General features: G+C 45.4%; 1 protein-coding gene across 2 annotated transcripts in view; it reads right to left on the reverse strand.

Annotated features, from left to right (window-relative positions):
- The window catches only part of khdrbs1b (KH domain containing, RNA binding, signal transduction associated 1b), a 30,428-nt gene extending 15,353 nt beyond the window's left edge, over window positions 1–15,075 (reverse strand). For both annotated transcript variants that reach the window (XR_003871736.1, XM_029732832.1), the window contains exons 1-4: window positions 14,735–15,075; window positions 6,747–6,871; window positions 5,528–5,644; window positions 4,413–4,559 (exon numbers count right to left, since the gene is read on the reverse strand). Coding sequence is in view for 1 of the 2 variants with exons in the window: in XM_029732832.1 (XP_029588692.1) it covers window positions 4,413–4,559; window positions 5,528–5,644; window positions 6,747–6,871; window positions 14,735–14,831 (486 nt within the window). In the remaining variant the exon portion in view is untranslated. The remainder of the gene's footprint in view (window positions 1–4,412; window positions 4,560–5,527; window positions 5,645–6,746; window positions 6,872–14,734) is intronic.
- Window positions 15,076–16,031: the final 956 nt, after the last annotated feature.

Raw genomic sequence — 16,031 nt, forward strand, 5'->3', positions numbered from 1 at the left:
GTATGGCATGCTGCGGTATGGTATGGCATGCTGCGGTATGGTATGGCATGCTGCGGTATGATATGGCATGTTGCGGTATGGTATGGCATGCTGCGGTATGGAATGCTGCGGTATGGTATGGCATGTTGCGGTATGGTATGGTATGCTGCGGTATAGTATGGCATGTTGCGGTATAGTATGGCATGTTGCGGTATGGTATGGCATGTTGCGGTATGGTATGGCATGTTGCGGTATGGTATGGGATGTTGCGGTATGATATGGCATGTTGCGGTATGGTATGGCATGTTGCGGTGTGGTATGGCATGTTGCGGTATGGTATGGCATGTTGCGGTATGGTATGGCATGTTGCGGTATGGCATGTTGCGGTATGGTATGGGATGCTGCGGTATAGTATGGCATGCTGCGGTATGGTATGGGATGCTGCGGTATGGTATGGGATGCTGCGGTATGGTATGGCATGTTGCGGTATGGTATGGGATGTTGCGGTATGGTATGGCATGTTGCGGTATGGTATGGGATGTTGCGGTATGGTATGGCATGTTGCGGTATGGTATGGCATGCTGCGGTATGGTATGGCATGTTGCGGTATGGTATGGCATGCTGCGGTATGGCATGGCATGTTGCAGTGCACAACGTCATAGTATTTTACGGTCAGCCATTGTTGCCGTTACCAACCAGACATCTGAGGGAGTGGCTAGTATAGCAATTAGAATAATTACACAGTCACAGAATTACGAGTTCTCAAATATTTCACTTTAGAATGTAAGTCAAACAAAAAACATTTAAGGAATCACAACTCTATGCACAATGACTACATTGAACAATTTACATAAATAAAATAAAAACATTTACTGGAAAAACTGCACAGATGCAAAGTTTGGTAACAGAATTCAGTAAAATCAGACTCAGTTTTATTAATTTACCAAACTTTGTATCCCTCCAATGCATTAGAGGCCACATGGCAGTCCCCAATGCTCCAGGAAAGGGCCACCAGAGTTGAGCTGGGGACCCTAGAATGCTGTAGCTCGAGGTTTCCCTCAGGTACAGATCTGTAGCAACCTCTATATGAAAAACCTTTGCTAAATAATTTTTTTTTTTTTATTAAACTTAGGACATGCACCAATACCATTTTCTATTGGTGCACGACAAAATTAAGTGCTGGGCCGGAACAAAAGCCTGCACATTCTCTAGGTCCCAACACTACCGCCATCTGCAGACCTGACTTGTGTTCATGCTGAGCTGGAACAAAAACCTACACACTCTATAGGTCCCCTGTCCCAGGGTAGAAAAGTGGACGTAGGCAGAGCAGTTTCACACTGCTCAGTGGAAAATTACACTCCATTCTATTTTCAAGAATTCAGCTCATGCTGGCGTAGTAACGAGTCCATTGAAGCAATTCACCTACTGTTTTACCGATGCCACAGTGTACCACAGCAGTTAGATGAGTGTCTGGGGGCAGCACCTCACGTCTCTTCGTCCTCGTTTAACGCAGGAGGCTAACGGACATTTAGAGCCATATGGGTGCCACCCTGCTGACACTGGGAAAGTCACCAATTATTCTTAAGCTGATTACTTATTAGGCTCGCTGCCCTATCCAAACTGTTTATTCCAGGTAAACAGGCACCGTCGGCCAGTCCATCTACTGACTTGGTGCTTGCTTGGTGTATTGTTCAAACAGACCAATCAATACCATGACAAAAAAAAAAAATATTTGTGTCCTGAAAAATAACCTGCATTTTCCTAATACAAAATACAAGCTAGTTTCCTCAACTGATCACAACCTTGACAAGGTACACTGAAAAAAAAAAAAAAAAAGGTTCTTAAAGGGTTCTTCAGCTCTTAAGGTTCCTTCGAAAATTCTTGCCCGATAAAGAACCTTTTTTTAGTTAAGTGTGAGGTTCTTGACTTGGAATCTACAGTTCTTCAGAAGTATGCAGATGTGTTTCTTTCATAGCACACAGCATATTGGTCAGTGTAAAATATTGTTGATTTTTCTGTGTCATTTTTCTAGTGTGGATTTAGTCACATTAACACTCAGTGGTGTAAAATAGCCCCGGTGTTGATGTTAATAACCAGTGGTCAAACAAAACCAACACCCATCAGTATTATATACTGCTCAAAAAAATAAAGGGAACACTTAAACAACACAATGTAACTCCATGTCAATCACACTTCTGTGAAATCAAACTGTCCACTTAGGAAGCAACACTGATTGACAATAAATTTCACATGCTGTTGTGCAAATGGAATAGAAAACAGGTGGAAATTATAGGCAATTAGCAAGACACCCCCATTAAAGTAGTGGTTCTGCAGGTGGTGACCACAGACCACTTCTCAGTTCCTATGCTTCCTGGCTGATGTTTTGGTCACTTTTGAATGCTGGCAGTGCTTTCACTCTAGTGGTAGCATGAGACGGAGTCTACAACCCACACAAGTGGCTCAGGTAGTGCAGCTCATCCAGGATGGCACATCAATGCGAGTTGTGGCAAGAAGGTTTGCTGTGTCTGTCAGCGTAGTGTCAAGAGCATGGAGGCACTACCAGGAGACAGGCCAGTACATCAGGAGACGTGGAGGAGGCCGTAGAAGGGCAACAACCCAGCAGCAGGACCGCTACCTCCGCCTTTGTGCAAGGAGGAGCAGGAGGAGCACTGCTAGAGCGCTGCAAAATGACCTCCAGCAGGCCACAAATTTGCATGTGTCTGCTCAAACGGTCAGAAACAGACTCCATGAGGGTGGTATGAGGGCCTGACATCCACAGGTGGGGGTTGTGCTTACAGCCCAACACCGTGCAGGACGTTTGGCATTTGCCAGAGAACACCAAGATTGGCAAATTCCCCACTGGCGCCCTGTGCTCTTCACAGATGAAAGCAGGTTCACACTGAGCACATGTGACAGACGTGACAGAGTCTGGAGACGCCGTGGAGAACGTTCTGCTGCCTGCAACATCCTCCAGCATGACCGGTTTGGCGGTGGGTCAGTCATGGTGTGGGGTGGCATTTCTTTGGGGGGGCCGCACAGCCCTCCATGTGCTCGCAAGAGGTAGCCTGATTGCCATTAGGTACCGAGATGAGATCCTCAGACCCCTTGTGAGACCATATGCTGGTGCGGTTGGCCCTGGGTTCCTCCTAATGCAAGACAATGCTAGACCTCATGTGGCTGGAGTGTGTCAGCAGTTCCTGCAAGAGGAAGGCATTGATGCTATGGACTGGCCCGCCCGTTCCCCAGAACTGAATCCAATTGAGCACATCTGGGACATCATGTCTCGCTCCATCCACCAACGCCACGTTGCACCACAGACTGTCCAGGAGTTGGCGGATGCTTTAGTCCAGGTCTGGGAGGAGATCCCTCAGGAGACCATCCACCACCTCATCAGGAGCATGCCCAGGCGTTGTAGGGAGGTCATACAGGCACGTGGAGGCCACACACACTACTGAGCCTCATTTTGACTTGTTTTAAGGACATTACATCAAAGTTGGATCAGCCTGTAGTGTGGTTTTCCACTTTAATTTTGAGTGTGACTCCAAATCCAGACCTCCATGGGTTGATAAATTGGATTTCCATTGATTATTTTTGTGTGATTTTGTTGTCAGCACATTCAACTATGTAAAGAAAAAAGTATTTAATAAGATTATTTCTTTCATTCAGATCTAGGATGTATTGTTTAAGTGTTCCCTTTATTTTTTTGAGCAGTGTATAAATAATACACATTTATCTAAATCATTCTGAAATATTTGTTTCAGATGATATGGTTTAGGTTGTTTCATACATTAGTCTTCCTAATCCTGGCAGTCATTCTGAATGGAGGATGCAGGTGAATGAAAAGTCTAAATGTTTAATATCCCCAGTCTGGCCGGATTCCAACAGGAATCACAGAGCACTGTAAGCAAGCATAATGGGACTTGTAGTTTGATGTGGCCTATAAACTAATCAGTTTTATGCCACGGTATTAGGGTAAAACTACACCCTCAAAAGAAGGCCTTATGAGATGTACTGTATCATCTTAAAGAATGTCAGTTTAATGATAACATATTCACTTAGGATCTCACTTGGTGAAGCAACAGGACTGAAAATGAATGAATGCTACCAACACAGTCAAGACTGGTACCTCTAAAGTTCACTCCAAAGGCACGCTGGGAAATATGCAAATAAGACTAAAAACCCTACAGCAGGGCTATTCAATTCCGGAGGGCAGAAACGTTTATTTTTATGGTTCTTCAAAAGAACCATCCCATTTATGGTTCTTCGGAGAGCCTAAAAATTGTCCCCTAGGGCATCGCTCTCAGCACCCTATTTGGTTTCAACTTGTACCTTTATTTTTAAGAGAGTGTACTGCAGGGTCGGACAAGGACACGAAAGGCGATACAACACAGCATCTTACAGAACCACCACACTTAAGAGTGTAATCCACTCACAGGAAACAGGAACTTCTTGACTTCCTCCATGGCGTGTGCCATGCGTAGGTAAGCCTCGGGCACGGGGGCAAACACCTCGATGAAGACATGCAGCTCCATGGACAGGTGTGCGTACTTGGCCTCACCACCTTTCCTCAGACCCTCCTCCTGAAACACAACACAGGACAGTTAGAGAGCTTATTGAGGAAGACAAGCTACCTCGGTCTATGTAACCTATGACAGTCTTTTAGACAACATGGCCTTTATCAGGTGACCACGGACAGTTAAATCTAAAAGAGGTGTCAACCAGGTGAGATAAATCTACCCTCACTTTCAGGGCGAGTCAGGTGCACCTAACCATCCCTTCATACAGCTGTAGGACAGCTGTGGCCAGACTCCCTCCCTCTCTCCCTCCGCTGTAGGACAGCTGTGGCTAGACTCCCTCCCTCCCTCCGCTTTAGGACAGCTGTGGCCAGACTCCCTCCCTCCCTCCGCTGTAGGACAGCTGTGGCTAGACTCCCTCCCTCAGATGTGCGCGTAACAGGTGGATAACGTGTGTGTGTGCGTAACAGGTGGATAATGTGTGTGCGTAACAGGTGGATAACGTGCGTGTGTGCGTAACAGGTGGATAATGTGTGTGTGTGTGTAACAGGTGGATAATGTGTGTGTGTGTAACAGGTGGATAATGTGTGTGTGTGCGTAACAGGTGGATAATGTGTGTGTGCGTAACAGGTGGATAATGTGTGTGTGCGTAACAGGTGGATAATGTGTGTGTGTGTAACAGGTGGATCATGTGTGTGTGTGTAACAGGTGGATAATGTGTGTGTGTGTAACAGGTGGATCATGTGTGTGTGTGTAACAGGTGGATCATGTGTGTGTGTGTAACAGGTGGATAATGTGTGTGTGTGTAACAGGTGGATAATGTGTGTGTGTGTAACAGGTGGATAATGTGTGTGCGTAACAGGTGGATAATGTGTGTGTGCGTAACAGGTGGATAATGTGTGTGCGTAACAGGTGGATAATGTGTGTGTGTGTAACAGGTGGATAATGTGTGTGTGCGTAACAGGTGGATAATGTGTACGCGTAACAGGTGGATAGCAGATGTGTGAAGTATATATATATGTCAGCTCTCTCACCTTGGCTTTGTCCCTCATGGAGCCTTTGCCAAGTACAGAGATCTTGGCCCCAGTCTCTTCCTGAAGGCGTTTGATTGTGTTGCCCTGAGGGCCAAGTATCTTTCCCACAAAGTTGAACTGGAAACAGGAAAACAAGACAGCTTTATACTACAGAACATGGTTCCTTGTGTAACAGCATACGGCTTCAAAAGTCTGAGGTGCTGGTATGTTACTTGGGACAGGACAGACCAGGTCAGCCAACAAATGAAACCCGTTTAAACATTAAACATTAAACGAATCATAGCCTAACAATGTGATTTCTACATCCCACTGGGCACAGACGTCATTTTAACATTTTTTTTTTTTTTTTTTACACATTTGGTTGTCAACTAACGTGAATTGAATGTGAAATCAACAAAACATTTCACATCATTGGATTTTATAGTTAACTTGGGTGAAAACAATACTAAATTCCCTTAGTTTGATGAATTTCTTCAAATCTAAATCAGATTTCCAATTTAATTCAACGTCAGCACATTGAATGTTTTTGTTGAAATGACATGGAAACAATGTTGATTCAACCGTTTTTTTTGTGTGTGGGGGGGGTCCAGCGGATGGGTCACTGTGAATAAGGCTTCTAGAGTATTGAAAAGATGCTGTACTGTTTCTGTACCTGTTGCTTAAAGCACAGTGTTTCAGAGTGGGTCACATCGCCTTTCCCAATACAAAATGTGGAAGACCTTCACTAGTATAAGGAACTAGGCAATCAAAGTACTTGAAACATGAAGCAGCTATAACGGAAACAATTATGCAAGCGGCAGACTGGTAGAAGGGTTGTGGACATACTAAAGTTTCTGCCAGCCGTGTAATCACCATGTAAATACAGAGATTTTAGTACCACTTTAAATAATGAGGGTGGAGGAAATCTATTAAAACGCTGATCATTGTCCCTCGGGGAGAAACATTTTACTGTGACATGTGTTACCTCCCTGAAATGCTTACAAGCCCTTAACCAACAGTGTCATTTCTTAACTCGTCTTAAAAACAGAGCTGTTGGTTAAGGGCTTGTAAGTAAGCATTTCCCGGTAAGGTCTACACTTGTACTCGGCGCATGTGACAAATAAAGTTTGATTTGGAGTCCCCTAAAGCATGGCTGAGAGCTTGCATACTCCCAGACACCCATGTAATTTAAGCCTTGCTGCTGAATGAAGGACAGGAGTAAAAGGGGAAAAAGACTTACCCTCGGATACTGTTTGACAGGTATGAGCACGCGTTCCTTCAGTTTGATATTCTTGACGGTGAAAAGGTCCAGGTACGCATCTCCTCCTTCCTTCTTGGGCTCACCTTTCTGGATTCTCTCGATTTCTACAAGGGAGAATTCAATTGATTCAAACACGAAATCTTACCATGTTATACATTTACATATTAGTCATTTAGCAGACGCTCTTATCCAGAGCGACTTACAGTAGTGAATGCATACATTTCAACAAATTTTTTTTCCTGTGCTGGCCCCCCGTGGGAATCGAACCCACAACCCTGGCATTGCAAACACGTTGCAAACACCATGCTCTACCAACTGAGCTACAATGTAGTTACCATTAGAAGTCATACACGTGAAAGAGCCTTAAGTCATGACAGCATCTCAGAATGCCACGTGCAAACGTGTCAACTACGCTAGCAGCCGGGAGCCAGAGGGTTCAGTAGCAGCCGGGAGCCAGAGGTTCAGTAGCAGCCGGGAGCCAGAGGGTTCGCTAGCAGCCGGGAGCCAGAGGGTTCGCTAGCAGCCGGGAGCCAGAGGGTTCGCTAGCAGCCGGGAGCCAAAGGGTTCGCTAGCAGCCGGGAGCCAAAGGGTTCGCTAGCAGCCGGGAGCCAGAGGGTTCGCTAGCAGCCGGGAGCCAGAGGGTTCAGTAGCAGCCGGGAGCCAGAGGGTTCAGTTGCAGCCGGGAGCCAGAGGTTCAGTAGCAGCCGGGAGCCAGAGGGTTTGCTGGCAGCCGGGAGCCAGAGGTTCGCTAGCAGCCGGGAGCCAGAGGGTTCAGTAGCAGCTGGGAGCCAGAGGGTTCGCTAGCAGCCGGGAGCCAGAGGGTTCGCTAGCAGCCGGGAGCCAGAGGGTTCGCTAGCAGCCGGGAGCCAGAGGGTTCGCTAGCAGCCGGGAGCCAGAGGTTCGCTAGCAGCCGGGAGCCAGAGGGTTCAGTAGCAGCCGTGAGCCAGAGGGTTCGCTAGCAGCCGGGAGCCAGAGGGTTCGCTAGCAGCCGGGAGCCAGAGGTTCGCTAGCAGCCGGGAGCCAGAGGTTCGCTAGCAGCGGCGTCTGCTGTACTAATCTAAACTTTATTGACCAGCCGCACAGGTACTGTACCACTCAAAGGCACTAGGCATGTGTATTGTTCTGTACTCTCCTTTGACCAGCCAGTGACACACTGACACGTTGCATTGTCCCACTACAGTAGCCTAAAGGCACTCTAGCAGGCTAGCCATATATATATCTAGCAGGCTAGCCATATATCTAGCAGGCTAGCCATATATCTAGCAGGCTAGCCATATATCTAGCAGGCTAGCCATATCTAGCAATATCAAGAGAAGACATTTTACAATGGTAATTATTAAGCAGTACTGGACAAAAGCTCTATGAGGGACAAAGGCAAGGTGAGATATACAGAAGCTTTTTCTTTTTTTTTGTATTGTGACTTTCTGATAGACCTAGTGGCAACCCACCTGAAACGTTTTGAGTATACAGTATGTTTTGAGTATACAGTATTTTACGAGACAATAAACCAAGACACTTTTCTAGCAACAATGACCCATCATTCCAAGATGATCCAAGATGGCGTAGCAGTCAGACATCTTTGTCTTTGTCCTGTCCCTTGTATACATCTTTTTCTTCGCATATTTGTTTAAAATATTTTCCTAAAACTTAACTTCTAAATACTCTCCTGCAACCCGCCTCACCCAATGTGGCATGGGTCTGTTTTTTTTCTCCAAAGTATTTCTATTTACTTCAGATCTGGAATCCCTCAACTGAAGCTAGCCAGCTAACTACCTACCAGCTATCAGTCAGCAAACCATTGCTAGCGGTCATCAGCTAACCTTTAGCTCGGAAAGCTCTCGCCAGTTCGAACAACGTGACTCAAACCAGAGCATAACGGACCTATTATTATTATAATTTTAATTTTTTTCCCCCATATCCCCGGATTCCTACCGCAAACTCTGAACATATTCATCTGGATCTTCGCAACTAGCTAACCGCAATCCCGGGTGACTACTCCTGGCTAGCGTTTAGATCACAGAGCAAGCACCAATTAGCCTGAAGCTAGCCCGACCAGGGATCCTGTGCTACCATCGAAGCCCACTCATGGGCTACAATATCCGGACCCCTTCTACTACGGGTACGGGGCACGGAACCCCGCCGATCCTCTACGACTGGAATACCGAAATAATCTGCACGAGGATTCCAACAGGCCCCTCAGGCGCGACGTCCGCTGAAGACCCATTCTGCTAACCGTGGCCTACTAGCTACCTAGAGCTACTTGGAACCCTACTAATTCCATGACTGGTCTATCGATGTCACTGCACGAAGAGGCAAAAACAGACTTACCCCCATCGCGACGTCCCCCAACTGCTAGCTTGCCTGCCCCGGTCTGCCAACTGCTAGCTTGCCTGCCCCAGTCTGCCAACTGCTAGCTTGCCTGCCCCGGTCTGCCAACTGCTAGCTTGCCAGCCCCGGTCTGCCAACTGCTAGCTTGCCAGCCCCGGTCTGCTAACTGCTAGCTTGTTTAGCCCCGGCCTGCTAACTGTTAGCATCGGCCTGCTAACTGTCTGAATCGCCGTGTCCCCAGTCAGCCCAACCACTCACTGGACCCATATGTTCACTTGGCTACGCATGCCTCTCTCTAATATAAATATGCCTCGTCCATTACTGTCCTGGTTAGTGATTACTGTCTTATTTCACTGTAGAGCCTCTAGCCCTGCTCAATATGCCTTAACCAACCATGTTGTTCCACCTCCTACATATGCGACGACATCACCTGGTTTAAACGTCTCTAGAGACTATATCTCTCTTATCATTAGGTTTACCTCCAATGTACTCACATCCAACCTTACCTTTGTCTGTACACTATGCCTTGAATCTATGCTATCGTGCCCAGAAACCTGCTCCTTTTACTCTCTGTTCTGAACGTGCTAGACGTCCAGTTCATATAGCCTTTAGCCGTACCCTTATCCTACTTCTCCTCTGGTGATGTGGAGGTTAATCCAGGTCCTGCAATGCCTAGCTCCACTCCCACTCCACAGGTACTCTCATTTGTTGACTTCTGTAACCGTAAAAGCCTTGGTTTCATGCATGTTCACATTAGAAGCCTACTCCCTAAGTTTGTTTTACTCACTGCTTTAGCATACTCTGCCAATCCGGGTGTCTTAGCTGGGTCTGAATCCTGGCTTAGGAAAACCACCAAAAACCCTGAAATCTCCATCGCTAACTATAGCATTTTCCGCCAAGATAGAACTGCCTAAGGGGGCGGTGTTGCAATCTACTGCAAAGATAGCCTGCAGAGTTCTGTATTACTATCCAAGTCTGTACCCAAACAATTCAAGCTTCTACTTCTAAAAATGCACCTTTCCAGAAACAAATCTCTCACTGTTGCCACTTGCTATAGACCTCCCTCTGTCCCCGATACCATATGTGAATTGATTGCCCCCCATCTATCTTCTGAGCTCGTGCTACTAGGTGACCTAAACTGGGACATGCTTAACACCCCGGCCATCCTACAATCTAAGCTTGATGCCCTCAATCTCACACAAATTATCATTGAACCTACCAGGTACAACCCCAAATCCGTAAACATGGGCACCCTCAGATGTCATCCTAACTAACTCACCCTCCAAATACACCTCTGCTGTTTTCAACCAAGATCTCAGCGATCACTGCCTCATTGCCTGCATCCGTAATGGGTATTTGACCAAACAACCATCCCTCATCACTGTCAAACACTCCCTAAAACACTTCTGCGAGTAGGCCTTTCTAATCGACCTGGCCAGGGTATCCTGGAATGACATTGACCTCATCCCATCAGTAGATGCCTGGCTATTCTTTGAAAGTGCCTTCCTCACCATCTTAAATAAGCATGCACCACTCAAAAAAAAATGGAACTAGGAATAGATATAGTCCTGGTTCACTCCAGACCTGTCTGCCCTTGACCAGCACAAAAACATCCTGTGGCGTTCCGCATTAGCATCGAATAGCCCCCGTGATATGCAACTTTTCAGGGAAGTTAGGAACAAATATACACAGGCAGTTAGAAAAGCTAAGGCTAGCTTTTTCAAACAGAAATTTGCATCCTGTAGTACTAACTCAAAAAAGTTCTGGGACACTAAAGTCGATGGAGAATAAGAGCATCCCAGCTGCCCACTGTTCTGAGGCTAGAAAACACTGTAACCACCGATAAATCCACTATAATTGAGAATTTCAATAAGCATCTCTACGGCTGGCCATGCTTTCCATCTGGCTACCCCTACCCCGGTCAACAGCCCGGCACCCTCCACAGCAACCCGCCAATGCCCCCACAATTTCTCCTTCACCCAAATCCAGATAGCTGATGTTCTGAAAGAGCTGCAAAATCTGGACCCATACAAATCAGCCGGGCTAGACAATCTGGACCCTCTCTTTCTAAAATTATCTGCCGAAATTGTTGCAACCCCTATTACAACCTCTCGTATCGTCTGAGATTCCCAAAGATTGGAAAGCTGCCGCAGTCATCCCCCTCTTCAAAAGGGGTGACACTCCGTACCTTCTCCGCTATGCAATCTGGTTTCAGAGCTGGTCATGGGTGCACCTCAGCCACGCTCAAGGTCCTAAACGATATCATAACCGCCATCGATAAGAGACATTACTGTGCAGCTGTATTCATCGACCTGGCCAAGGCTTTCGACTCTGTCAATCACCACATTCTAATTGGCAGACTCGACAGCCTTGGTTTCTCAAATTATTGCATCACCTGGTTTACCAACTACTTCTCAGATCGATTTGACACACTGAAGTCTGAGGGCCTGTTGTCCGGACCTCTAGCAGTCTCTATGGGAGTGCCACAGGGTTCAATTCTCAGGCCGACTCTCTTCTCTGTATAAATCAATGATGTTGCTCTTGCTGCTGGTGATTCTCTGATCCACCTCTACGTAGACAACACCATTCTGTATACGTCTGGCCCCTCTTTGGACACTTAACTAATCTCCAGACGAGCTTCAATGCCATACAACTCTCCTTCCGTGGCCTCCAACTGCTCTTAAACGCAAGTAAAACTAAATGCATGCTATTCAATCGATCACTGCCCGCACCTGCTTGCCCGTCCAGCATCACTACTCTGGACGGTTCTGACTTAGAATACGTGGACAACTACAAATACCTGGGTGTCCGGTTAGACTGTAAACTCTCCTTCCAGACTCATATTAAGCATCTCCAATGCAAAATTAAATCTAGAATCGGCTTCCTATTTCGCAACAAAGCATCCTTCACCCATGCTGCCAAACACACCCTCATAAAACTGACCATCCTACCGATCCTCGACTTCAGTGATGTCATCTATAAAATAGCCTCCAACACTCTACTGGACAAACTGGATGCAGTTTGCCATCCATCATTGCGACCTGTACGCTCTCGTTGGTTGGCCCTCGCTTCATACTCGTCGCCAAACCCACCGGCTACAGGTCATCTACAAGCCTCTGCTAGGTAAAGCCCTGCCTTATCTCAGCTCACTGGTCACCATAGCAGCACCCACTCGTAGCACGCGCTCCAGCAGGTATATCTCTCTGGTCTTCCCCAAAGCCAATTCCTCCTTTGGTCGTCTTTCCTTCCAGTTCTCTGCTGCCAATGACTGGAACGAACTGCAAAAATCTCTTAAGGTGGAGACTCATATCTCCCTCACTAGCTTTAAGCACCAGCTGTCAGAGCAGCTCACAGATCACTGCACCTGTACATAGCCCATCTATATACCTACCTCATCCCCATACTGTATTTATTTATTTAGCTTGCTCCTTTGCACCCCAGTATCTCTACTTGCACATTTGTCTTCTGCACATCTACCATTCCAGTGTTTAATTGCTATATTGTAATTACTTCACCACCACGGCCTATTTATTGCCTTAACTTACCTCATTTGCACTCACTGTATATGGACTTTTTGTTCTACTGTATTATTGACTGCATGTTTTGTTTATTCCATGTGTAACTCTGTTGTATGTGTCAAATTGCTACGCTTTATCTTGGCCAGGTCGCAGTTGCAAATGAGAAATTGTTCAACTAGCCTACCTGGATAAAAAGATGAAATAAAAAATTTATACAAATAAAATTCCTTCATCTGTGATCTCAAAAGGCACTGACTGTCAGCCACCAAAGGGTCTTGATAAGGTCAGATGGCTAAACAATATCTATGAACTACCGCCACCAAGTGGTAGGTTACGGTACTGTACTAGATTTCCATTCCAGGAGGTCTGTATTATAATGCAAAACACGTTGGTGGAAAGGACCGAGGGAAAAACAAATTTCCCCATGGAAAAGTGTATCAGATCCAGCTGTAACACCAGACTATACACATTTCAGACATGTTAAACCACTCATTGCTGTGCTTCTCCGGATTTCTGCCTTTCAAAATAGAATTTAGTTGTAATATTTTACACATTTGAATGAACTGAAAAGGGCCCGTTTCCTGGACACAGATTAACTGTTATTTCCTTGGAGAATCCCCACTGAGCATGCCATTTAGTCCAGGACTAGACTTAAAATGTGTTCGTGAAACCAGCCCCCCCCCCAAAAAAAACAAAAGTAATTAAAAAATAAACCCAGAAATGGTAGCATCTCGAAACTGACCGAATAACTACAACAACCGTGTTCAGGTAGACAAACTGCTTAATTCTTACTGGTATCGTCACACAGTTACACTGTATTAAACTGACCTCGAACCCTGCCGTTTTAAAACAAATTATACATTTCCATACCAAACACATGTATTCCAAATACATTTACAGATGTACGTCAAGTATTAACATATGTTTTTAATCATTTTTAAATGTAAAATACATTGCAGAAATATATTTGAAATGCTTTTTTTTTTCTTCTCTTACGGTGTAAACTTGAATAAATCCTCCCTTGAGCGGTTGTTTGCTAGTCAGAACAAAACGTGCTTGTCTCACCACACCCACAACTTTTGCTTCCATAGTAGGCTACTCAAAATAAACCATCACAATTGTTTTTTTATAAATCACATACATTCCGTTTTAAAGCGACCTACATGCAACGAGGATTAGTTTCTCCCTCTGTCACCCACATTGGAAATACAAAGGGTTTCTGGACAGCCTGCCGAGGGGACAGAAAACATGGTATTTTGTGCTTGTTTGCTGGGGGGCAACGACCACACAATAAGGGTGTTATCTGCCACACAAAGACGCCAGAACGTCCTATCACTGTCTCTCTCTGGTTTCTCTCTCTGGTTTCTCTCTCTCTCTGGTGTCTCTCTCTCTCTGTCTCTCTCTCTCTGTGTCTCTCTCTCTCTCTGTGTCTCTCTCTCTCTCTCTCTGTGTCTCTCTCTCTCTGTGTCTCTCTCTCTCTCTCTGTGTCTCTCTCTCTCTGTGTCTCTCTCTCTCTCTCTGTCTCTCTCTCTCTCTCTGTCTCTCTCTCTCTCTGTCTCTCTCTCTCTCTCTATCTGTGTCTCTCTCTCTCTCTCTGTGTCTTTCTCTCTCTCTCTGTGTCTTTCTCTCTCTCTGGTTTCTCTCTCTCTCTCTGGTTTCTCTCTCTCTGGTTTCTCTCTCTCTGGTTTCTCTCTCTCTGGTTTCTCTCTCTCTGGTTTCTCTCTCTGTGGTTTCTCTCTCTCTGGTTTGAGGACACAGAAAGACCACTATGACAATAGAGTGGTGGCAGCTTGGAGCATACGGTAGGGAGAGATTTCAGATAGGTTACCATGTGCGCATGGAAATCCACAAACTCGATAATGAGAGCTAGTATTTCACGGTTTCATTCAACGGGTTTGTTAAACCGTGTCTAGACCGTGTCACCGTGTAGGTGCAGTGGGGTGACGGGTCGTAGCACAGACCATGAAAAGGGTCTGTTTGCAGACCCACGTTAGCAGTCCCGTCTAGCCAATGTGCGTCGTTTTCAAAACACACGATTAAAAAATAATATCTTATCACAATGGCTAAAATATCAATCATTTTGGTCGAGGCAGGACATTTGCCAATAAAACGTGTTTTTACCTGCTGATAAAAGTTTCATAGCGTGCGTAAACGACACGTCCATACTGTCCTTCTCCGCGAGAAGCTCCGGGAGATACTTGCTTTCTTGATTCTCCATTTTGGCGTTTAAATCAGTTCGTAATACAAAATGTGCAATTAAAAATCAAGCTTAGAGTGGATAGAAAAAATACAAATAAACAGAAGAAGAAATAGTCCAGTTGTTTACGCAAAAGTGTGTAAATGTCCACTTCTTCGCATGTAGAGCTCTCGCTGTGAGCTCTCGAGTGCTCCTGTCGCGGTGCCTTGACTTGTGAAAATGGACACGGAAGCACGCGTCCGTGGAATAAAGAATACACGGAAGTGAGCTCAGCGCGATGCAGCCAATGATGTATATAAACCATGGATCGCTGATTCCGTGTATTGGCCAATGAGAGGCTTTAAACCCAGTCGACGGTCATATTGTCACTCCTCAGAAACACAGTCCCACAGTCCCATAGGAATGAATGGACTTCTACAGCGGTTCATTTAAATGTCTCAAGGACAACATTACATGGATTTAAGTATTGTTTATGTTGTAGTGGGAACAGTAACTTTAGTACTTTCGAAAAGATTATACTTTAGGATATTTGTTTAATATATTTTTTACTTGTATATTTAGCTTACATAGCCTAATATAATTTCAAAGTATGCAATAAGGTGTCTGTTTATTTACATTTTTTATTTAACCTTTATTTAACTAGGACAGTCAGTTATTAAGAAAAAATTCTTATTTACAATGACAGCATATCCCGGCCAAACCCTAACACGTACGACGCTGGGCCAATTGGGCGCCGTCCTATGGGACTCCCAATCACGGCCGGTTGTGATACAGCCTGGAATCGAACCAGGGTCTGTAGTGACGTCTCTAGCACTGAGATGCAGTGCCTTAGACTGCTGTGCCACTCGGGAGTCTCTATTAGAATAAACATGTCCATTTTTAAAGGTAATGTCTACACAGAGCCTGTTGGATAATGGTTATTTATGGCTTCAGAGGCTGTAGGATAATGGTTATTTATGGCTTCAGAGGCTGTGGGATAATGGTTATTTATGGCTTCAGAGGCTGTAGGATAATGGTTATTTATGGCTTCAGAGGCTGTAGGATAATGGTTATTTATGGCTTCAGAGGCTGTGGGATAATGTTTATTTATGGCTTCAGAGGCTGTAGGATAATGGTTATTTATGGCTTCAGAGGCTGTAGGATAATGGTTATTTATGGCTTTAGAGTCTGGTACAACCTACACCTGACCAGTGGAGATGGTCAGGTAGCCTAATCGTAGTC

Source organism: Salmo trutta, chromosome 34 (genome assembly GCF_901001165.1).
Source record: "Salmo trutta chromosome 34, fSalTru1.1, whole genome shotgun sequence".
Lineage (NCBI taxonomy): Eukaryota > Metazoa > Chordata > Actinopteri > Salmoniformes > Salmonidae > Salmo > Salmo trutta.